General features: G+C 39.8%; 1 protein-coding gene across 13 annotated transcripts in view; it reads left to right on the top strand.

The window, feature by feature from the left end:
* The window catches only part of FHOD3 (formin homology 2 domain containing 3), a 414,659-nt gene that overhangs the window by 354,204 nt on the left and 36,301 nt on the right, over positions 1-24,154 (top strand). For all 13 annotated transcript variants that reach the window (XM_072852997.1, XM_072852996.1, XM_072852995.1 and 10 more), the window contains 4 exons: positions 40-198; positions 8,890-9,072; positions 14,160-14,279; positions 14,769-14,930. In XM_072852997.1, the coding sequence (XP_072709098.1) occupies positions 40-198; positions 8,890-9,072; positions 14,160-14,279; positions 14,769-14,930 (624 nt within the window). The remainder of the gene's footprint in view (positions 1-39; positions 199-8,889; positions 9,073-14,159; positions 14,280-14,768; positions 14,931-24,154) is intronic.

Below are 24,154 nucleotides of genomic sequence, written 5' to 3'. Positions count from 1 at the left end.
GGCTGGAGGAATAATATTCTTGTGCTTTTCTTTACCAAGAAAACTGCTGCAGATGGGAAGCGACAGGAGATCATTGTATTGGACTCAAAACGAAGCAACGCTATTAATATTGGCTTGACTGTGTTGCCCCCTCCCCGGACTATCAAGACCGCTATTTTGAACTTTGACGAATATGCCTTAAACAAGGAAGGAATAGAGGTAAGAAAGAGTAGTCAATGTCTTCAAGTCTGCATTTTCAATGTTTCCTTTTTTTTGATGTTGCACATGGTACAGGCCACACTTTTTGTGGAATAGGGAAAAGGGGATTACTATATCATGACTGAGAGTTGAAACTTATCAAATCAATGTAATGTGCTCAGAAGCATGTAGCATTTACCTGAGGTTGGGCATGCTCAGTAAACATGGATTTCTCTGCTTTGTTTGGGTCTAAGTTTGAGTAACGATGGTGTTAATTCCCGTCAAGATTTTCAGAGTATTATCTGTTCCTCTGGAGCTAGACTGAAATATTGTGAGCAGTAAGCATAGGCAGTGATTTGCTAGGGCTGATGCAACTGGTACAGGGTTTAATAAAGTCCATGCCCAGCTAGCTGTTGGAGTCATTCTAGATTGTATATCTAATGGAAAACAAATACAGTGACTAGTTCTGCTGAAAATAGCATTTCTGTATTACTGTTGTTTGAAGAAAAGCAGTTGGTATAAAGATTACAGATGATGTAATTTTTACCATTACATGTTTGACTTTGCAGATATTCTTACTGAGATCCAAGATGAGCTCTGTTTATTATTTTTTTTATCAAAACATTTTTTGTCTATGAAGTGTAAAAGAAGCCTGCTGCTCCCCTGTTTTTTTCATTGTGGTTGTATTCATTTCAAATCTTGGTTGGTTGTTTTGTTTTGTTTTTTTTTTAATAAGCCTGTATCATCTAGTAAGAGTAATCTGCACAACTACAAATCTCAACCAGTGGCTGAGCTGCAGAGGTCATGTATTGATTCACAGTCACCTTTCAGTGGTTTGGCACTGTGTTTCATGATTTCCCCCTTTCCACCTTCACTGTGCTGACTACAGAAGAAAATGAGAAAAGCTGGCTGGAATGGAAATGGAGTTGCCAACAGTTACATGCAAAAGAAATACTTAAGGCAAAAGATCGTTCTAGCTAGAAGGCAAGGCCTGATTCATCCCTACTAGAATATAGTTTCTTCCCAAAGCTATATTACTTCTTTGCTATATACATACCTTACTCATATTATGAAAGTGACAAATCAGGCTAAAAAGGTAATTTTTCATGACCCAGCTCATGTACCCGCCACTGTAGTTTGCAGTACTAAGCTTTAAAGTGTTGGAGAGAACTACCCCTCTAGCCAAGCCCAACTCACAGACCACTGGTTAGATCTCAGTGCTGTAGGCAGTGTTTCCATACAAAGTCCAACATAAAATGGCTGATAAAGAAGGACACGTCTTTATTATCTTCCATGTATCCTCTCCTTTGAGTTGTGTCCTTCTCTGGCACACTTAACAGAAGTTCAGCTGCTCTGCACAGCTCACCGTTTCCGGTGCCAACATTGGTAGCTGGGCTGTCCATCTGCCAACCACCTGTGGTGTCCACAGTTGCGAGTGCCTTGTACCACCACACCCTCCTTTGGGTGGCCTTTCCATTAGCTGCCAGAAACCCATAATTTCATTTAAAATATATATGCAGGTAGATTTCAAATTGAAGAATTCAGAAACCAGGAAATGATACACTGTTGACATACTTGCCCAGTGCTAAAAAAAATGGGATTTCTGAGTTCTGTGTCCACAGCTTGAAGCTAAGGATGTGAGTAATCCTGATGTGATCATTCAGATATTTAAAATCTAGAGAAAGGGAATAAGCTGAATATGAGCCGGCAGTGTGCCCAGGTGGCCAAGAAGGCCAACAGCATCTTGGCTTGTATCAGAAATAGTGTGGCCAGCAGGACTAGGGAAGTGATCGTGCCCCTGTACTCGGCACTGGTGAGGCTGCACCTCGAATACTGTGTTCAGTTTGGGGCCCCTCACTACAAGAGAGACATTGAGGTGCTGGAGCGTGTCCAGAGAAGGGCAAGGAAGCTGGTGAAGGGTCTAGAGCAGAAGTCTTATGAGGAGGGGCTGAGGGAACTGGGGCTGTTTAGCCTGGAGAAGCAGAGGCTGACGGGAGACCTTATCGCTCTCTACAACCACCTGAAAGGAGGTTGTAGCGAGGTGGCTGTGGTCTCTTCTCCCAAGTAACAAGTGGCCTCAAGCTGTGCCAGGGGAGGTTTAGATTGGATATTAGGAAAAATTTCTTCACTGACAGGGTGGTCAAGCATTGGAAGAGGCTGCCCAGGGAAGTGGCTGAGTCGCCATCCCTGGAGGTATTTAAAAGACATGTAGATGTGGTGCTTAGGGACATGGTTTGGTGGTGGACTTAGCAGTGTTAGGTTAATGGTTGGACTTGATGATCTTAAAGGTTTTTTCCAACCTAAATGATTCTGTGATTCTATGGAGCAGAGCCCAGGTACTTTGCACCTTGAGAGGTGAAGCCTTTATTGGTTGGGAAGGATGATGTTCATGGAGAAAAGAGCTTTTTTTTCTCAACATTGCATATTTATTTACTTCTTATCAGGTAAAACCCTGCACTGAATTCAGATTCCCTTCCCCATCCCCAATTTACAAATTTTTCTTATAGCACGTTGTTACAGAGTCAGACAGATGTTTGTAGTGAGATAGAGGGCTGGACTAAGCTACGCAGAATTGGCCAAGGGGTGCAGAGAGATACAGAAATGCATCATTGTGAGTCCCACTGCTTTCAGCAGACCTGCCTCAGTTTTCTGTACTCCCCCTTTGATCTACAGTGTAGACAAGCTTTGTTTCCTGTTTCTCTTCTCCTCTGTATCCATCTGTTCACTGGCTTTAGCCTTAGAGTTAGCTTAGGGGGAACAGGGGTTGTCTTTTCAGTCTAAGTTTTTTAAAAGTTTTCTGGTTCATATCTACAGTTCCTAAATATTAGGAAATAATTGGTAGTGATAATAAATGAATCAGTAATAGTGTAAGCATCAGCTTCATTTATATAAAAATGCAGAGAATAAAGCAAATTATTTGCTATATAATATCCTTTATAGCTAATCTATGGGTTGAATGAGGCAGGACTGGTATGGAAAAAAAATTATGCAATTGGTCTAATTAAAAAACTGCATCACAGTGGGTACTCAAAAGCCTTTCTGCATAGTTAATTGCCTAGAAGAGATGTAACGGCTAGTAAGCAGAAAAGAGAGATGTAAGGAGAGCAGAAGAGATGTGGTGTGTGCGGTGAGGACATAACATTCACTGCTAAAATTTCAGAGAAGCTATAATTTAGGATCATCTTCAGCTTTTAAGGGATCCAGCAGAGAGCAGGACACCAACAGGGTATAAAGTCACCTGAGCCATCCATTGCCTTGGCTGTGAGCTCTGTGGTATGTCCCTCGCTGAGGAGCATCGTCACTGTTGTGTTAGGGTGCGTGTGGCTTTAGTTCTGCACCGTGGTGGATAAGTTCAGATTAAATGGTATCTTAAAACTGACCTTAGCAATTCGTTTAAGGACAGTGGACTAAAGTAGTGCTGACAGTAGTACTAGCAACAAGGCAGTGATGCAGTGGGATGCAGGCTACAAGTTTGTGGTAGCCCAACTCATCATCAAGTTCACAGTGACCCAGTAAACCCTCCGCTGCTGTCCTACATTCTGCTGAATGCTGCTGTGCTTGTGCCACTTAACTCTTGTTAGTAATCCATACTTTGTTTTTTAACTTCAAATATGTAACTAAGGAGAAAAAATTCTCCAGGTATTTTAAAGCCCTCTATACCTAAGTATGTTGCGTATTTTAGGCCATGTGTTTGAAGTGGTTAGGTACCCCTGAGCTGTGAAATAGGGCAGAAAATGGGGCATGGTGCTAGAAAGGCAGACGTAGTCCATTTAGTATGCAGAGCAGGCACTGTTAGGAACATATTTTCAAAGGAAGGCACAATGTGTGTCTGCAAGCATGCATCAGTCCAACTAAAAAAATTTTTGCCACCTTACGTTTGCCAAAGTGGTTGTGTTTTCCTTTCTTTGAAAGCTTGGCATTCATTGTGTTCAAACAACTTGGAGCTCGCTGCAGGATAAAGAACTGCCTGCTTAGCATGGATGAGGGCTTTCTGTGAGCTAAGCAAAAGAGGAGAGCTTAAAAGCCTGGCACCTAATTTTGATGAAGTGTATCATGGGCAACTGCAAGAATAGAGTCCACCAAACCTGTCCTTGGTGCTTGTCTTTAGTAAAGGAAACGCCTGAGTCCCTCTGTAAAGTGCTACACAGTAAGGGAACATGGATCAAAATCAAATTATAACAAAGAGTGTGATTAATTTAGCAGAGTAAAACTGGGGTAATGCTGTGAGGAAATTGAGGTGGGTTGCTTTGTGCTTTACAATATAGCTGTGTGATGCTACACAATATTGCATTGCATTGGTAAGTATAGCTTTAGTAAAACTATTTGAAATTAAAAAACTCTCCAGGTATGCTAGGCCCTCCATACCCACACTTGTGAAGTACTTTGAAGTCCATGTGTCTGGAGTGGCTAGGTAGCCCTGAGATGTAAAAAGGGGTAAGAAATGAGAGCCTGGTGTTAAAAAGGCAGATGGTGACATGTATAAGCAGAAAACAAAATTTGATTTTCAGAAACAATCAAGGTATTTAGGGTTTTGTTCCGATAGTTGCTGTGGTACGTTGGCATTTGCAGTTTCCAATTTGTTTAGCTAATGCTTTGTAAAAGTGTGAGGGGATTTTTCAAATTATGCTAGCTTGCGTGACCTGAAAGAACACCTCTTTTTACCAGTCTGGACAGAGAGAGAACGGACCTAAGGGTGCCTTGCTAGCCGTACACCCACAGTCAGCATATTGCTGCCCTAACGAGTTTCAGACTTTATTTAAAGAAAAAAGGCTACACTTTAACTCCTTGCAGCAAACCAAAAACATCTTCTACAGTTTCTGTGACCAGCAATGGCATGTTGATATATTTCAGTAGAGAGCTGAGGAAGTGGAGCGGTCTGGCCGAGGCAGCAGCTGTCAGTTCCCGATTTACAGGGATGGCTGTCGGGCATTTCAGATGTAGTCCCTTCTCAGAATTGGATCATTTTTGGAAGAGTTGAAATAAAATTAGTGCAGGAGACCTCACTTACTGTGGAGTCCTGACCTTCATATGCTTTTATATTTTGTTAGAGTTTCTGCAGGTAATGCAAACCACCGATGTGTCTCGTTAATAGCTGCCTGAAATGCTGAAGTGTGGGAGCCTTTTTGGAGCTGAGTCGTCTGCTGAGGCCTGTCAAATGTCCAATGAAATATCCACTAATGTGTATTTGGTTATGCAGCTTACGAATTTGTGGGCCTTGAGCCACAGAAAGCTTTGGACCCAATAACAACCAGATATTTAGATTACTAATTTTTTTCAATTTTTTTTTTTTTTGCCTGGTAAGATCAGCTGAAACCTAATATGAAAGCCAAGGCACCCCTGCAACCTCGTGGTCACTGAGAAGCCCCATTATCTCTTGAAAGAGATAAGCACCTAATTTCCACAGAGGCTCCAGGCTGTTCACAGTCTCTGGTTAGGTGCTTCCTTGCTCCCACACTGAGGCCCATACCCCTCAGGCACATGGGGGTTATAAATTTTTCCCCGTTAGCCTTGTAAGGCTTTCCTCTTAGAAATTTTTGGAGATCATACATCAGGATGGCTGAGTCCAGGAAATAAACAGTTTGATCCCTTTGCTGAAAGTTCAAGCAAGTGGCTGGGTCCAGCAGTCCAGGAGCAGCATAATTAGGATCCGTTATCTCATGTGAACAGGATCTCCAAAAATTACTTCTTTTTCTCCATTAAAAGATTTGTGCACTAGTTTTCCTCAGAATGTTAGTCTCTGGCCCAAACAGTTGTGTGAGAATGCATGGAGGTGAAATACATGTATCACACATATTAGAGGATATAAGCATATGGTTTGTTGATAACCAATTCTTCTTTAATTGACCTGGAGAGTGCTGTACTAGGGAGAGTGTTATGAACTAATGATTAGATTCAAAGCTATTTGTGATTTAACGGTCACATCAAGGGCCGGTAACCTTCTGCCCTACTGTGTTTTTATGCTACTTTTACTGTCAATGATGCTTAAAAAAATATTAATAATAAAAATAATATAAACTGGCAGGTGGTGTACTCATCAGTTTCCAGTGCTGAACAAACGGCTCAAATTAGTCATAGAGTGGAAAACAAGAATAGGAGCATTTTACCACTTGCTCAGAGGCAGACCAAGGATGGTGACCAGCAGGATCAGAACTATTTGCCCGAGCAGGTTAGAAGTGCCAATGAGTAAGTCGTTGTTACGGGGGCAGTTGCATCCCGGATGGCGTAAGACCTGCCAGCAGCCCTGGTCCCGTTGAGGCAGGGCTTTCGGCAGCAGGGGTGATCCTTGGCAGCTGGCACCACAAGTACAGGCTCTTCTGTTTGACGTTCTCTGTTTCACATACTACGGTACGCAGCAGAGCAGCCTTGCAGTACTTGGACTCGAATGCTTTTTGTCAGCTCCATCTGGCTTGTGGTGTTTACATAAAGCTCAAGGAGGAGGAGAGTCCCTTTGGAAATAAAACTTACTGTTTCATTGCTTTCTTTAAACTGCCGGAAAGCAGTGAAAAATCTCTGGAGTGAAGGCCCTGGACCACCACAAAATACTTGTGGGATCCCTAGGTAGCTACCAAAAGCCCTAGTTATTTGTAGGAGGCAATTGAGAATACTGCTGAAGCGTTAGCCTTCAAAAATGCATCAGAAGCGTTTTTACATCCATCACGTGGCTACTGCTAAACTCTCCATGTATGGATGTTTATATGATCCTATTTGCAAGCTGCCCTGGCTCAGCTGAAGGGGGTGTTGGCTGCTTCTTGTTGTTGAAGAGGGGAGTAGGCACTAGGAGGCCTGACGTCTTCAAAGGACACTGTGCAAAACACCTCTTCTTATGAGTTTCAGACTCAGACTCTCTTTTTTATGAACTTTTTTTAGATGAGTATTGGTTAAGCACTCAGAAAGGCCCTGAAGCAGCTACTTGGAAATCTCTAGTTGATGTTAGGTATGACCTAAGTTACAGATTTCAGTGTGTGTGCATGGATGGATGGATGGATAGCACATCTCAAAATCTAGACACAAATGCTATCAATCGGAACAGGTGTACATCAGAATATTTTCCAGACAGTCATTGACAGGGGAAGGAAAAGCACCAGAGTGTATTGAGGGATTTTCCTCCCCTTCTTTTGTCCTTAGGATATTAATTTATTAAGGTGGAAGCTTGCAGTGTTCAAGCAAGGAGGCTTTTTTTTTTTTTTTTAACTGAAAGGCAGAGCCAACATTAACAGAAAAAAATGCTTCTTTATTCATGTTTATGGAAGTCAGCATAAGATGGACAGCAATACAAATGTTGTGGCTGAAATTAAATAAGTCCCAGTTCAAGAAATTGAACATTATTTGCTTGCTTAACTCTTGTTCTTCACCTGATTGACCAGAAAAAGTCCCTTGCTCTCCACGCTTAGCTCCAGCGCTGTACAAGGAGCCAGATGAATTATCGGTACTGGAAGGGGGCAGTTGTGCTACTTTGATGAATTGGCTATGTCCAGTGCTGGAACAAGGCTGTAGTTTGGATTGGCAGGTCTGATAGCTCTTTGGCTGTATTTTTATTATTTTCTCCTCCCCTCCAAAACAGCCTCTATCATTATAGAAGGCTACAGCAAAAACATGTCATTCCTCAGATAAATAAACATAAGTTGTGTTGAAAATCTACTGCTTTGTTTTAATGAGGCATTGATCAGCAGGGTAAAGACCTCAACTTATCTGATGCTTTTATGTTGTTTTGCTTTTCTTTTTCATTTTAGAATGCATTTATTATGTTAAAAACTAATTAAGAAGCAATACCTTAGAGAGCAATACTTTGAGAAGGAAAGCTGCCACATGTGAATGAGCATATAAAATCCAAGAATTAAAGGGAAAATATAAATGTTTTGAGCCGTACTGACAGCAGAAACTGAAAATATTGAGATCCTTTTCCATCAATATTTTAGGCTTTTCAGATCAAAAGAGAAAAAGGCCATATGCTATGCAATGCATAATACAACTTTAAATTCATGTGTGTTCCTTGGGAAGCTGTCTTCAGTTCAGGTGAAATTTTTGGGAGTGACCTAATAGGCTGCAATAGTTGTCACGTTTCATAAAAAACAAAACAGACTGAACAAAAAATAATAAAAGACGAGAACAGCAAGGGACAGGAGTCCTCAAGTTATTCCTGTATGCCTACAAGTGCACTGGAAGATCCGTAGATGTTGAGGCTAAGAGAGACCTGCTATCTACTCTGACCTGCTCTAAATCACAGGCTGAAAGATTTCACTCATTCTACCCTCACTTCCATATGTAATTTGCAGAAAGGTGGCCAATTCTGATTTAAAGATATGAAAGCTGAAGAGAGCAGTCCTAACCAGATGCCCTGTCTTTCTTCAGTGTTTTTTCCCGTGATTAACCATATCCACTGATTACAAATTTAAAAAAATGCATGTTAATACAGTGGTTTTCAGCTGCAGATGTTTGAGATAGCAGGCCTTGTTTTGCTCTCTTGTGCCGTGGGTTAGTGCTTGGTTACTACAGTGCTGTCCTAATTTACCAGCCAGTGACTAAGGACTTCTGCTGTTGCAGCTGAAAGGTCACCCAGTGTCACAGGAGCTCAGGGGAAGTCCAAGTGAAGCTCGTCGCATGAGCCTGTGCTGCAGGAGTGCTTCCCACAGGAGCATCCCCATGCCACTACATCCAGCCCTTGCGTGCCTCTAGGTCCCGCCGCTGACGCCTGCCTTTTATCTCTCTTCACAGAAAATCCTGACCATGATCCCGACCGAGGAGGAGAAGCAAAAGATCCAGGAGGCACAGCTGGCGAACCCCGATGTCCCCCTGGGCAGCGCCGAGCAGTTCCTTCTCACCCTCTCCTCCATCAGCGAACTCTCCGCCAGGCTCCAGCTCTGGGCTTTCAAGATGGACTACGAGATAGTGGAAAAGGTGAGGGGGAGGCAGGACTGGAGACTCTTCCAAGGCTTTGCTTAATCTTTCCCTGACCTTGTTATTATATGAGCGTATATTTTGAGGAAACGGTAAATGGGTCGCTTTTGTTTTGGTGGTCAACCAGGAAACAGCTAAAATGATCCTTCGTAATCTGTTCTTTCTATAAAAGAAAATTAGAGATTATGTCTTCCTTCCTTTAATTAGGTAGTAATGATATTGGAGCAAAGAAGAGGGCTAAATCCTTACCACATCTTCTCCAGATGTTATTCAGGAAATCCTTACTCCAGAGCAGTAAGAATCTTTCTTTGGATAGATTGTATGAGGACTACACTATTCAGCCTTACATCGTAAAATGAGAGTATTGATCTTGCATCCATTTGAACTAAGGAAAACACCATCCATTAAAGTTATTTCTGTTTATAACTCTCTTTCAAAGTTATAAACAAAAGATAAGACATCCTTGGGGGTGCTCTTTTCAGTTCAGTCACAGACAGTTGTTGCCTCCTTCTTCATGGATGGTGTTTATTCAGAGAACACTATAATTGGGTTGTCTGGCATGTATGATGAATCACAGACAAAAAATTCAAAAAACCAGCATATAATTTTTGTGCATAGGTGAAGCAGAATGAAACTGTGTAGGCGATTTCAGGTACTTGCTGACTTTCACAAGCTCTTTCAGGAATCTCAGCACAGGAACCTTCTTCTGGCTGCGCTTCTGGTGCATACCGCATGCATTGCTCTTCAGGCAGCTCTCTCCTGTATATATTAATTTTGTATGTGTATCTGTGCACATATGTGTACATTAAAAAATGGGTGTTACTTTGTGCCATATGGATTCTGAGAAGTGGGACATGCTTCTGAAAATGCCTTATGTTTACCTGGCCATGGTTATTTAACAAGTTATACAACAGTGGATTGATTTGCAGATGACACTGTCAAGATTACTCAACCTCTGTTTAATTTTCTTACATTTTAGGAAATGCAATATTCAGGATTTTTTAATTGTGACATTTTAGTCTTAGACATTGACATTTCTGACTTTTAAAACATAAAATACTTGTATCTGGCCTGAATACTTTTTTGCCAGGTTGGGGGTTTTTTTGGTTTGTTTTTTTTTAACTCTGGTACAGCTATTTATTCTGCTTTGAAGTTACCACAAGGCTAAATTGTTCTTTTCATGTAAGCTGAGCTGGCTGTAGCTGTTAATCTATGTCTATACCTAGAATTTCTAGCTTCCTCTCAATCAAAAAAGCAACATTTGAAGCACTGCTAAAAGCTAAAGAAATTCTGATGGTTTTCCTGTTGCTGATCCTATAATGTTTATGCCACAAAGTTAATGAACTGCCAGCTAAAATCCATGTAGAATGGCTGTTAGTATAAAAAGTCTCGAAAACCTGAATTACTCAAAGAAGTGATAGCTGGAGTGAAGATAGGACCAAGATTTTTACCCCTGTTGAAAGGTAGATAGGCCTAAGTACAGTACTTACCATAAAATGTACAGGAAATAACATATAACTCTGCTAAAGTAAGAGGAGCATGTGATAAGAAGCCTAGCAGACAAGCATAGATATGACAGACAGCTTGGGTCTTAGTTGGGTGGAGAGGAATATATGGGATCAGACATCAGAGGTACAAGAGAGAGCGAGCAGTTGGGTCAAAAGGTTAAAGTCAGAGTTTAAGTTCCAAGTAACCAATAAACATAAGCGTTATTTAGATTGAGATAAGATACCATGAGCATATCCAATTAAAAAATGAAGTAGTTTGCATTAATGATTATAATAAAAGAGTTCCGTGACCTGCTAACATTCTTCTGTTCTTGAAACTATGTTGTTGCAGAAGACCCATCTGCAAATGGGCAAACCCTTTGTGAAACTTAGGTGCCAAATCACTTACCTCCACAGCTTTTGTCATCTTTTTGTCCAGCATTTGCTTGATTTTTTAAAAATCTTTTTAAAATTAGGAAAATTCATAACAGTTCAGAATGCACTCATATTATTTATCGAGTCACACATATATTTTACGTAAGAAATGAATGAACCTTACTATTATTTCCATGAGGCTGGAAGATGGTCCAGGATATCAACAGTGTGAAATACCTGAGTTGTTGATGGAAGGCTGGGGTTCTCATTGATGAGACTCTTTTGCTAATCAGCCAAGAACAGAGTTTTGTCTAAGTAGGTCTTAGCTCCATCTCTGGCAACCTAAAAGAAAAACAGCATGAAATTGTTCAAGAAAAGGGTTAAGTGAGATATTGTTCATGTTTGTAGAAAAGCTTTCCAGGCGTAATGAAGGAAGTCATCTTTCTTGGATTGAATTTAATTAACTAAAGCAAGTCAGAGTACATTTGTAGGGAGCAGCCTTGGACTGTGAGGGGCTGAACTGGATGAATGAATACTCATTCTTTGCTCTTTACAGAAAATGAAAAAGGAAAGCCCATTCCAAATGACCTGTTTGATAATGTGTATAATGTTTTGAAATGTTAACATATGTCTAAGGTACTGTACACCTACTGAAAGTCATCAGTGGAACAGTAATTTTTCTCACCTTTCTTGTGGGATCCTATTTTAAAGGCATAGACAAAAGTTTCAACTTTAAATCTTCATTTTCAGTCTTTTGATTGCTCTGAAAAATTATACTGTGTTACTGCTAGTTCTTTGTACTGAACTATTTATGATGCAGATGCTATCAAACTTCATTATCTCAAAGAGAGTTTAAAGGCCTTAGAAAGAGGAATAGAATCTTTAGTTGTCCTATTTTTTCTTAAGGTCACTGTGGGCAAATAGATCCTTATTGCTGACAACTTTAAAGGATCATAAATGAATATAAGCAGGTGCAGAAAAGGGAAAAGTAGAAGTGGTAAAGAAAAGGGCTTGCTTCAGTTTCTCTTCTGAGCAGAAAGATTACTCCTGACTCTAGTCTCCCTGGAGACAGTGTGCTAGAGAAATAAGTGTTCAGAAAGATTGTACTTTTGAGTGATGCTTAAACTGTCTGAAAATTTTAAAAGGTGCATCAGAGCTTTTTAAGTTTTACAGTATGATCCTGATACTTCCTGTTGTTTTAAAAGGGTATGATACTTTATGCAGGTCAGTCTTGATTAAACGCAAATATGGCAAATTACCTTTTGCTCATCTCAAAGTTCCCATCCCAACCAAGTTTTTACCCCTCCCAGAAAAGCATGCACGTGAACTTGTATAGGTGCAGTAAGCTAAACTTGTTACTAGTACAGTAGGTTGGTAACAAAGCCTATGCCAGATCAGCTGTACAGAACGTGTGCTACGTCCTCCCTGTCCCAGGACCATTGGATTCATTGCACACATATAGTTGAGTTCATTTGTGCACATGCATCAAACATTTATCAGGCATTATCAGATGTCTCACAGCCAGAAATTCTGGATCAATCCTCAAAATTCATTCAAGCATAAGTTTTAGGTGAAAAATAAAAACTTGGTAAATAAGGATAGGTGGTACCTAAGGATATGAGGTAGCTCTGCATTATGTATCGGCCCTCTTTAGGTAGAAGGTGAGTTTTGTAGAGAGCAAGAATGGGTACTTCATCTGCTTATACAGTATCTAGCACACTGGTTTTTATTGGTTTTTTTAATGCTACAATAAAATAAAAAATAAAGAGTAATTGTAAATGTGTACTATATGCAAGAAAGTCTAAGCTTGGATAACTTGCATGTAAATAGCTAAATGAAGGCCTACAGTACGGCCTGCTTTGGAAGCCTTTTATGGTACGTTTTTATTCACCTTCAGAATGTTTTAAATTAACCTTTTAGGAATGATTTTTTTAACAGGTTGCAAATTGATACAAGTAAAATAGTTCAAAAGCCTGTGTTTACAGCAGATGCAGAGCAGTTTGATTCATCCCCATAATGCAACAAAACAAACTAAATCAACCCTGACTTTAAAGCAATTCAAAGAATTCTGTGCAGCAGTTTATTGATTTTAGTTTAACATGATAAATTCTTGGATTATTTAGCACCTCTCCTGATGTATAAATTACTTTGCTCGCTATGACATCTCTTAATTTGTCTCGAATTTGCCATATTCTTTTCTTTTCAAGGATGGATTGTTCTGTAGTGGCTAGAAAAGTATGTTTCCCTCATCTTTGTGCTCTTATTTATGGTAAAATATCACTACAGTTGTTGAATGACCCATTGTATTTCTCCAAGAAAGTGAAGTTCTCAGCTATTTTGCCTCTTAGTCTAAAATAACAGTTTAATTTTGGCTTCTTGGCTCATAAAAAGTGTAATAATTTGGGAAAAGAATGCTGCTCACGGATGCTTAGGATGGCATTTGGAGATAGAAACAATGTGAACTGTTACTGTGCATACAAAATAAATAACGCTGGGCCTCACACAAAGACATAGAAATAAGCTCCGTCAACTCAATTAGCCTCACTCTCTTCCTTTGAACTCTCTGGTGTAGTTCACTTCCCGAGGTAATGGAACAGAATTTATGTTTTCAAGCCTTATCAGTTTACATACCTATACTCAGATAACGTGTGGATGGAAGATGCATTAAGTTAAAAGATTAAAATGAGAACAATTGTAAAGCTTGATGTTTGCAGTGGGTTGGGTTTTTTTCAGTTTTAAATTCACACAAGCACAAAACCATATCTAAAACTCAGAGGTGGCCATCATTTGAAGAAAGCTACAAATGTCAAGTCAGCCAGGGTTCTAACTTTTTTTGTTCGTTTTTCAAAGATTATAAAAAATAGTTATAAGAAGTCTTTTTATCAGCTGGGGCAGGGGGATGTTAATGCATCTAACTCAAATGCAGCAGCCCCTTCTCTGATTTTCTCCTATTTGGAATCACAGAATAATCCCCAGGACAAGTAAGGCAATTGCATACATAAAGAAGCAACATTAGGAAAGTATTTTATGTATTTTTTTTCTGTCCTTGCATGTGATTTATTAGCTGGAACATGGAAGAAAGCCAGCACACATGGCCAGTTTGCACTCTGCAAGACGCCAGTTCAGGAACTTTTTGCAGTAATTAATCTAAACCATAGAATTAAGAACTTAAAGCAGCTATAGCCAGCTGCACCCTTCACTTTCTTGTTTCTTTTCTCATTGCAGGAAGTTGCAGAACCGCTTCTAGACCTGAAGGAAGGAATGGACCAACTGGAGCACAATAAAACTTTGGGATTTATCCTTTCTACTCTACTAGCCATTGGGAACTTTCTGAATGGAACCAATGTAAGCCTGATGTCCCAGCATTTCCCCTGCAGCTTTTTACTTCAAAAACAAAAGTCAAAACCATTATGAGCGTTGCAACCCAGTATTTATTTTGTACCAGAAAAATAATTTAGAAAACAGAATGTACTTTTTCTTTTTATTGTATGTCAGGGTGCTCTTTGTCTCTTTCAGCATAACCTGAAGGAAATGTGGAGCTAGGCACTCTTCTGGTATAACTCCCTTGAGTTTAGTGTTGATGCTTCCCATTCAAATTGTGAGAACTGTGTCATGAGTCATTTCACTGCAGATGGAGTGATTTTAGGCCTACTCTTCAGCAAGTTAAAAATAAATAAAAGCAATAAGTTTCTTCTCCTTTAGGATTATTCTTCTACTTCTTCTTCTTCTTCTTTCCCCTCTGCCTCTACTTGGTAATAATTTTTGTCTACTAATCTGCATGGGAAGGAGTAAACATTTTTATTTTTAATTCCTTCCCTTTTTTCCCCCTTACAGGCCAAAGCTTTTGAGTTGAGCTACCTCGAGAAGGTTCCAGAAGTCAAGGACACAGTGCACAAGCAGTCCCTCCTGCACCACGTCTGCACTATGGTGGTGGAAAAGTTCCCAGACAGCACTGATCTGTATTCAGAGATCGGGGCCATCACTAGGTCAGCCAAGGTATGTCTAGTGGGTAAAAATATATATATGTTTTTAAAAACCCTCTTTGAAGTGAAATATTTAAGATTTTATTTTATTCTTTGACTTTGTTCCTCCCTGGTCACAGCACTTTTTGTGAATGTGGATTCATTGTGTCATTCCCACTGAATTTCAAAGGTGCCTGTACTCTCTCTCTTGAGCTTTCTCTCTATCTGTCAGGTGGTTTCCTCATCAATGCACTAATAGGCAGCCACGTTATGACAGCCATTTTAATGTTATATACATTATTAATGTTTATAACTATTAGGAACTATTTTCAGGTTAAAACTTTATTTGACCAGTATCTTCAAATATATTTATTCTGTGGTTTGTGGGAATCTCTTTTTTAAGGCAGATGCCTGATTGTATTTTAAGGTGGAATGAAAGGATGGAAGGAATGAAATTTTTTGGTAATAAAATTGTTTCCAGAATGAAAGTGTCCTTGAAATATTTTCTTTAACTCCTTTTCTGTCCTCGTCCTGGCAATACTTTTGATGATTAGGAGTTAGGGAAGATAAATAGAAATAAAGGAAACTTGTGGCAGCACCTCCTTTTCAAAAGTGGTAATCCCTTGACTAATGCATAGGTCTGGTCAATGGCTCAATTTGGTATGCACATCATTTATTACTGCTGCTAGCAGGCATGACAGAAACACTGTAACCTCATTCTTGGAGCTCTCAGAGTGTGAGATTTCATGGATGACCCTTAAAAACAGTACATCACTTGATTAATGGAGTAAACATGACAGAATATCATCAGGAGATAACAAACATGAAAATTCTGGTTTGGAGTCATGTCTGATGAAAATGGAAATAATTACAGCAGATAATACTAGTATCCATCTAGTCCAGTGTCTTGATTCAGAGAGTGGCCAACACCAGCTGCTTGAGAGGAGAGCACAAGAAGCTTTGAAGGAGGAGGAAGATCTCTCCTAGAAAAATTTTATTTCATGAGTCATAATACTCATTATATGCATCAAATGGAGGAATGATTTCTTTTCCAGAAGCCACCTTGTTTGGATATTGGGGAGGACCCTGTATAGTACAATTTTTGAAAAACTGCAAAAATCAAATCTTATTTTGGCTCCTAGCGCAGTTCTTGTGACAATGAATTCATAACCTAATTTTGCCTGCTGTTGAATTTGCCAATTTCAGGATTTACTGTCTGAATATATTGAATAGTCAAAACTTTTTTAATCTCTCTGTTTCATAGAATAACGTAGGTTGGAAAGGACCTCTGAAGGTCATCTGGTCCATCACCCTTTTCAGTGCAAGAGACCAAATTAAACCAGGCTGCTCAGGTCCTTGTCTAAGTCTCAAATAATCCTTCTACATCTTTTTTTTGAGACCACTTCCACACTTTTTCTCCATCTTACCTTTTAGAATGGGTTAAACAATAGCAAACACAGTATTCCAGCCTCTCCTTATAAATGTTATATGCCTACTATGTTTGTCTGTTCTGCTTGTGCTATCTTTTGTGAGATGTTCTGAGGTTTTCTTTGTGTTTTTTTGACTGTTGCTATCCTTCTGACACCAGTTGTCTTTGGGCAGTTCACAAGGACATCCAGGCAGTCTCCTGAGCTGATCGGGCAATTCAGAGCTCAGCCCGATGCACAAAGGAGTCCGATACTGCCTGCAGTGTGCACTTCATTGCGATCTACAGTAATGACCATGATCTGCTGAAGCAGATTTACTGCTTATCTCTCAAACCCCTAATAATCTTAAATTGGGACTAATTTGAGTAATTTCTTGACATCTGTAGATTTTACCCTCTCAGTATGCTTCCTTGTTTCCAGATAATTTTGTAATGCAAAGTACAAACCATGAGACACCTGCTGTTAGCCCTGTCATCAGATGAGAATCGACATGTATTCCTTCTTTTCTTTTGCTCTCTCAACCTCACACTTCATAGGTGGCCTCCCATGAGGCTCTTGTAAAGATTTTGAAAGTCTGATTTTCTTTACTTGCTCTTACCTGTCCACTATTTTACCAACATATTCAGAATCTAATGATTATTTTGATGTATTTAATTTCCTGTTATTCATCCAGGTATAGTAATAAAGCTTGGAGCTCTACAGTATCCTTGAATCAACCTTGCTGCTTTTGTAAAGATAGGTTAAACTTTTGCTATCCTCTGATTCTTTAAGTTACTAAGTGTAGACAAAGCATACTCATTTATTTTAGCCAGTGGCTCAATTTCTTTATTTTAATTGCTGTCAGAATTCTTGTCTTCTGCTTGTTTACTGCTTTGTAAGCTATCATCCTCCTCCAACACATTTTTTTCTGCTAGCAAATATTCGAACCTTGCTATTAGTTCACATCTATTAAAACATAAAATACAGAAAAATAAAAGCAGGTACCAGAATAGGTTTCTCCCCAACATCCTCTGTGGTGAAGCTGGATGAAAAGAAGTCATCTTGCTTCCCTTCCCTAACTTCTGTCTTCCTCAGTTTCTTTCATCCCCAGTGATTCAGGACCTCCTACATATTTTCATTTTTTTGGATACCATAAAGGAATTTGTGGCTTTTGTTTTACATCCTTAGATATTTGCTGTTTGGATTCCGTCTCTGTTCTCCTAATTTTCCTCTTGTACAACCTATGTTTAGACTCTGTTTTATTGCTTTCACTGAGGTTGGTTTCTCATGTTTGGAAGGTTTTAATTTTTTTTCACGATTTTTTTCTTTGAGTGATTCTTCATCTCTTAACATTTAGGTATACTGGTTTCTCATTTCCTGCTTCTTCTCTTTGTTAAGAAGTTATTTCAATTTTTTTAGATTGGGACCAAGTTAATCACTAAAATGAAAATCACCATAAAACAGAAGAGCTCTTATTCTCCAAAATCCACACCACCATGCATGGTGTACTCTCAAGTGAATCTTCTACTTCCATTTTTCAGTCTTAGAAAGTGGAAGAAAGCTTAACCTAATGCTGTCACTTACAAAAAATTTTTAGGTCTAAGAGCGTACAAAATTGAGCACAGCCTTTCAGTCTGTGGTTTGCTGATCTAGTGGCCCTGCCCAAAGCGGATGAAATTCTGAAAAGGCCAGACAAAATCACATTAAGAGAAATTATAGCCTTAACCTTCCCCATGACGCCCAAGGTCTCCCTCCTTGGGATGTTACTGCGTGTGTTATACCGCTGATGGATTACTGTAACAAGCTCTATTCCCACTTGATCTTAGCTGCCACAAATCAAAGAGTTAGGACATGGAAGCCATCCAAGCTGCCCTCTTCAAGGGAATGTTCACAGACGAGGCGAAATCTTGGTTTAGGAAAGCTGACAGGAAAGGAGAACTAATATTTCACTGTGGATTAGGCTGTATTTTGAGCTCCGTTTTGCCTACAAATATCTTTCAGAAACCACAAAGGCTAAACAATTTCCATCCTGTAGATAAACAGAGATGCCCCTTCCCCTGAGATGCACATCATACGAGAATTTCCTGAGTTTTAGTTCATGAAAAAAACCCATAAAGAAAACAGGCTGCCTCACCAGGAAGGAGTTAGAAAGACCAGAAACAAAATGGTATAGTTATTGCAAAACTTGTGGCTTTTTGTTGAAGGACTGAAGTCATAAATGGCAAAAAAAAGCAGACACAAATGAAAAAATGACCAAAAAATAGAATGCTAGATAAATAAAAGTATTCATAGTTGTATAAAAATATATAAGATCATGCAGGGCTACTGATTGTTTAGTATCCCATAATTAAAAGCACTTGCTTTTTTTTTTTTTCCTTCTTTTTTTAAGCATATCTTAAGTTGTTTTTTCACTGGCGTTTTACCAGAACTGGTGTACCTAATACTGAAGCAGACCCCCAGATTTCTGCAGTTAAACTCAGTATTGTTCCTAGAAGTTTCCCTACCAGTACGACAAGGAGGGGTTGCATCAGCACTAGTATCTTCTCTGTTAGTGAATAAAAAAATGTATTCTTATTAAAAATGTTCATCTTCTTTCTCATCCCCCTAAATATTTTTCCCCATGCATCTGAAAGCTGGCCAGCTCCATAGAGTAAACTGGTAATTGTCCTTTTCTCCCCCTAATTTTAATTTACTTACAAAATGCCAAGCTTCTGGCTGGTTTTTAACTGCTCTAGCAAGACACTTGGATTAGATGTGTATACTAGGCAATGGAGAAGCAGGCAGCTTTTAAAAGTAAACCATAGGAAATGTTAACAACGCAGGGGAGGGAGCAAGGATTGCTGGTAGGAAAGAACTTAGAACGAGACTAAGATGTACGCAGGGGAGCAGGAAGCCTGCAGCTGCTCTCTGAGAGACTCGGTGGGGAGGCATGGGGAGAAAGGCGGTGGCTGAAACAGAAGTGCCGTTCTGGTGTGCTGTAGCTTCTGCTTGATATGCTGGAAAGCAGAGAGAGGAGAAAAGACAAAAAAGTAGGGAAGATCATGCTGCCTCCCACGCTGCTTCAGTGGGGTTTCTCTTGTCTCGCTTGACAGAAAGTATTTGTGTGCAATTATCATTCAAGTATGCTTTTCCTACGTTATTTCAAACAACAATAAATGCCAAAAGTCAAATTATTTTCCATGGAAAAAAGGGGTTGGGGGATGCAAGGTTTCTTACGGTTGTATTATTCCTTGTGGTGGCAGCTGCTGCAGCTGCCCCAGTTCCTGGCACGGGCTAGTGGGAGCAAAAGTGAAGACGGAGCAGGATAAGGCAGAGCCTGCTGGTTGCAGGGCAGGCTGGGGAAGGGGGAAGGAGCTTCGGTGGCAGATGAGACTTCGAGGTTTTGTCTGAAAGAGAGCAAATGAAGTTTAGCACAAGTGCCTGACAGCATTGCGATGTTTCAATAATGTCCAGGTGAAATGACTGCAAGTAGTGTCTCAGGTGCTATAACACCAACTGAAGTGACCTACATCACCACTTACTGGCATCGCTCCTCTTCATCCCAGATTGTGGGAACTGTCATACAGCATCTGCAAAAGGGTCCTGTATTAGTGTGTTTATGGTAGATTGTTTGAGGAACTAAAATGCAGTGGAGATGTGTATATAATTGGATAGATTCATCTGGTCATAGCTCAGTAAGCACCTCTGTCCTTTTATTTTTAATTGGTGGATTGATTCAGGTGTTTTCATTTCCAAAATTATTTTGGCAGGATGCCACCTCTTACCCTAGAATTAGAAATGTCTGGACAGAACCTCCTTTATATTTTGCTTGCTTTTGAGAGCTGGCATCTACCTCACTTAAAATGTGTGACCAACACTCTGCAAGTCGGACTAACATTGGTCTTGGGATAATTCTTGTGACATTTGGTGAAGCAACCCAGTGTGGAAATACTGGAGGAGACAGAGTTTTGAACGTACGCCACAGAAGGTCGCTGCACTCAGATGACAGTGTGTTTGCAAGGAGCAATTCTCAGAATTTCCTTTGGCGCTGAACCAGCTCAGGAAAAGAAGAAGATTTTGTGTTCCCTGCCAGAACGCATCCCTGTAATAATGTGAGAATGAACGGTCTGACCCTAAATTATAAACAGCTTAGACTGGGCTGTGGTCCGCTGTAGAAACTATCTTGAACTTTGAAGAGAGAAAGATTTTGTCTGTGATCATGTATGTCTTTCTATGATGTGCGATAAAAGAGTTGTCATTTTATTGTGAATGTAAGGCAACATTTGTCATTGTGAAAGCATCAGTCTTCTATTTAATGCACCTTGTGGGTAGGATAAAAATGCAGAGATCCAGGTCTTCCTTAGAAAATGTCTGGATTTGATATGTTCACCACTAAAAGAAACAAGCTGTAGCAATAAACAATAAATAGAGTAGCAAGCAATAGAAAACTTAAACAAGGATACTGAGGCTACATAACAAGTTATTCACTGGCCTTCAGAACAAAACTTGGGATAATTTACAGTTATTTTGAAAAGAAGTGCTTCTTAAGCAGAAACCTCAGCTTCACCAGTTTCCCTTCATTTATTTGTTTTGGGTTATTTTACTTCAATCCAGTTGTGACATTTGTGACCCTGTTCGAGGGCTGAGTGTAAATATAGGAGGCAGGAAACATGAGTGTAATCAGGTGCAGCATCTTTGATTTTAGGACAGTTTTGTACTCTCAGTAGTGGTGGAGCTTAGCCCAGAGACTAGAGATTTAGCTGGAAGAGGAAATGTGTGTGTAAAGCACATTCCAGCTGAGGGAATGCTGAAGAAAAATGACCTGTTATCTCACAGCAGCTACAGTTGTTTGCTGTGCATGGCAATGCATACCTGGAATTGTATATGCTGCCCTAGGGAATACACAGCAGAAGCCCTTTTAGGTTTGAGCCAACCCATTTAATTCCCAATGTCACCTCAAAGCAGCTCTTCCTCTCTCTCAACAAATAATAAGAGTCCAATTCCTGCATTGCCATGAGATATTTGTGGCCACACAGAGAAATAACATCCCAACCCAAAGATCAGAAAGGCTCCCTGATACATGTCCTGCCTGAATGCCTGGGGCATGGTCTAGCATTTCATGAATTAGAAAGTTTTGAACTTATATACACAGCAGGTGATACTGGATGTAAGACATGGAGTTGAACTTGGAAAAAGTAAGCCTTTTAAAGGACCAGCGTTCATGGAACCTTGACGGGCAGGGAAGTAAACGCTGAGCCACGTGGTGGTGGTGGTAGTTTTTGAGTCAGGTGAAAACCAGCGAGAACAGAAGTCATTTGGGCAGTAGGTGTATCGTGCAATATTGAAGTCTCAGCCCAATGAAGTGAGAAACCTGGTAGAATTCTTTTTTCTGTCATTGTTCATGGCGGAGTCATCTGTTAGTATGGTAGCAAGCAATAAATAATGATATAAAGGGATTAAAATGAGTGCTGGCATCGCTGGCGTGTGGTTGGAGGGTTTTATTCTTGGTCTGAGTGTCCTTTGTGCAAAATATGGTGGTGCATTAAATTTAAAAATTCTTTTATTTTTTTTTTTTTTTTTAAGTTGCCCATTAGTGACTTATGGCAATGGTCTCCTAAATGAGACTGACCCTGCAGGCCTTGTGTCACGTAAACTAGTCTTTAAATCCTATTTGGATAGACTGTCTGCGGCTATTCCACCCTGATGCAACAGTGTCTACAAAGGCACTTCTCAGAAGACGGAACGTGGGCCTAGCAAGAGATTTCACAGATAAATAACAAATACTTTGAATATTTTTCAGCTAATGTGGTTGTGAATGGAGAGAAACCTGGCAGGAGAAAGGAGGAATATATCAAATATATCCCAGGAGCATTTAGAAAGTTGCTTTTTCTAAATTGGTTTACAAATGCAAATAAACATTACACAGTGTCTGAAAGAAAAGTAATTTTTATTTTGCATAACAGCCTAAGACCGCTCGTTCTTTTGCCTGAGGAAAAAAAAAGATTTATTTTTAAAATTGTAGCAGAAGGTAACAGTAAGCAGGACCAGCAAGCTCCATGTCTTTTCCACACACGTGAACTGAGTTGAGGAGGAAGAAGAAAAAGAATGCATGTTACCACCTTCCTCTAAAGCCTGGGGCTGGGCGCAACAGCTACCCAGGGAGAAAGCTGTAATGACCATTTCAGATTTTTGCTTCCTTTTATTCGGTGGAGCATAGTTATAAAATAACACCGCAGCAGTTCTTGTCCGAGCACCTCCTGTGCTGAGGTCTCCTGGAGCCACAACGTCATGCAAAACTCACCTGAATTCCTCCTTAGTCCCAGCATGGCCTTCCAGCTGTGGGCAAGAATTGGTGCATCTTTCCTTTCAAGAAAGAAAGAAAGAATGAAAAAAGAAAAGAATCATATCTTTCTACGATCATGCAGCATTAATTCTCTTAGTAAAGTGTTGGAAATAAACACATAAATGAAAAGGTGCAATCCTGCTTCCTTTGGGAATGCTGCATGGACTGCCAGGGATGTGGTATGGTATTATATATGCCTTTTCATGTTTCCTTTATGCACATTAGATTGAATAATTGTCGTTATTACTCCACAAAAGTTCTTGTTCTCCTTATCACAGGAACACGTAGTTGGGGGATCATTTATCATCATTGTTACTGTTATATTTGTATATAACACTTTCAGTGTTAGAAGACATCCTAAACCGAACAACAATAACAGCAAAAATTACCAAAAAAAAGGAAATTACAAGGATATTGCTAAACAATGTGACTACATTTACAAACTTGTGCACAAATATTAGATCTAGGTTTGGACCACTGTGCTCATCTTTGGACCACTGTGGTAGGTTACCTCAGTTAAAGTGAGGCTAAATTGTTACTTTTCAGATGGATTTGTATTTTACTTACATTTTCCACTGATGCAAGTAGCTGCTGTTTCATGATACAAACGTGCATAAAATGGAGAGGCTTGTTGGGCACATAGTCCTTGGACTGCTGCTGCTGCTTAGAATATGATAAAAGCTCCTTCATGTCCATGATGCATTTGGCTTCACAGTGAAGAGAGAAGAGAATCTGAGGATGTCAAATTCCTCAGGATCCTGCTTTTCAGTGGAATATGGCGCTCATAATTAAGGGAATTAGTAGCTGTCTGTCTGGGTTAATATTCCAACACATTACAAGGCTTAGAAAATGTAAGAGTTTGCAGAATAAGAGCATATTACTCCAACAGGATTTTGGTGTATTTTGTCAGTTAATAATACATACTATGTATATACATACATGTATTAGTATATATACTAATACATACATGGCTATTTTAGATAGCCATGGAAAGCCAGTCTTCCGGGGGGTTGATAGATACGCTTAAGATACACTAATTGCTGGCAGGCAACCTGGATATTATATTCCACTAGCCTAGAAAAACACATGGCCGGGATCCTGTGTACCAGTGTCTGCAATTGCAGGAGAGTCCAATTAGAAGATCAGTGGTCAGTGGATCTTTAGCTTTACTGTGCTACAAGGTTTATGGCTAATTTCTTATCTGAACATGAGTACTGAAGAAAAAAAGGGGATAGCAGAGGAAACATGAGGGCAAGGTATGTAAATTAAGGAGAGAGGAGACAGAGTGAGGGTGATGTGCTTGTCACACTCCACTGTTTCCCATGGGAGAGCATCACTTTAGTGCTATTGCTGGTAGGAGAAAAAGGAGCAGGGGGAAGCTTATTTTCTGTGGTTTGAAAAGTCATGCAGGTAGTACTCTAAAGCTGCAAACTATCAAATGTTTTGATACATTTAGTAGAAGAGTCCAAATATTTTTAACTTCAGAATTTTCCCTTTGAGCTGATCCAGCCTGAGCATTTAAATCTCACT

The sequence above is a fragment of the Ciconia boyciana genome, chromosome 2 (assembly GCF_034638445.1).
Source record: "Ciconia boyciana chromosome 2, ASM3463844v1, whole genome shotgun sequence".
Lineage (NCBI taxonomy): Eukaryota > Metazoa > Chordata > Aves > Ciconiiformes > Ciconiidae > Ciconia > Ciconia boyciana.
Note: the sequence above shows the minus strand (reverse complement) of the source record. Positions and strands in the feature narration are given on the sequence as shown.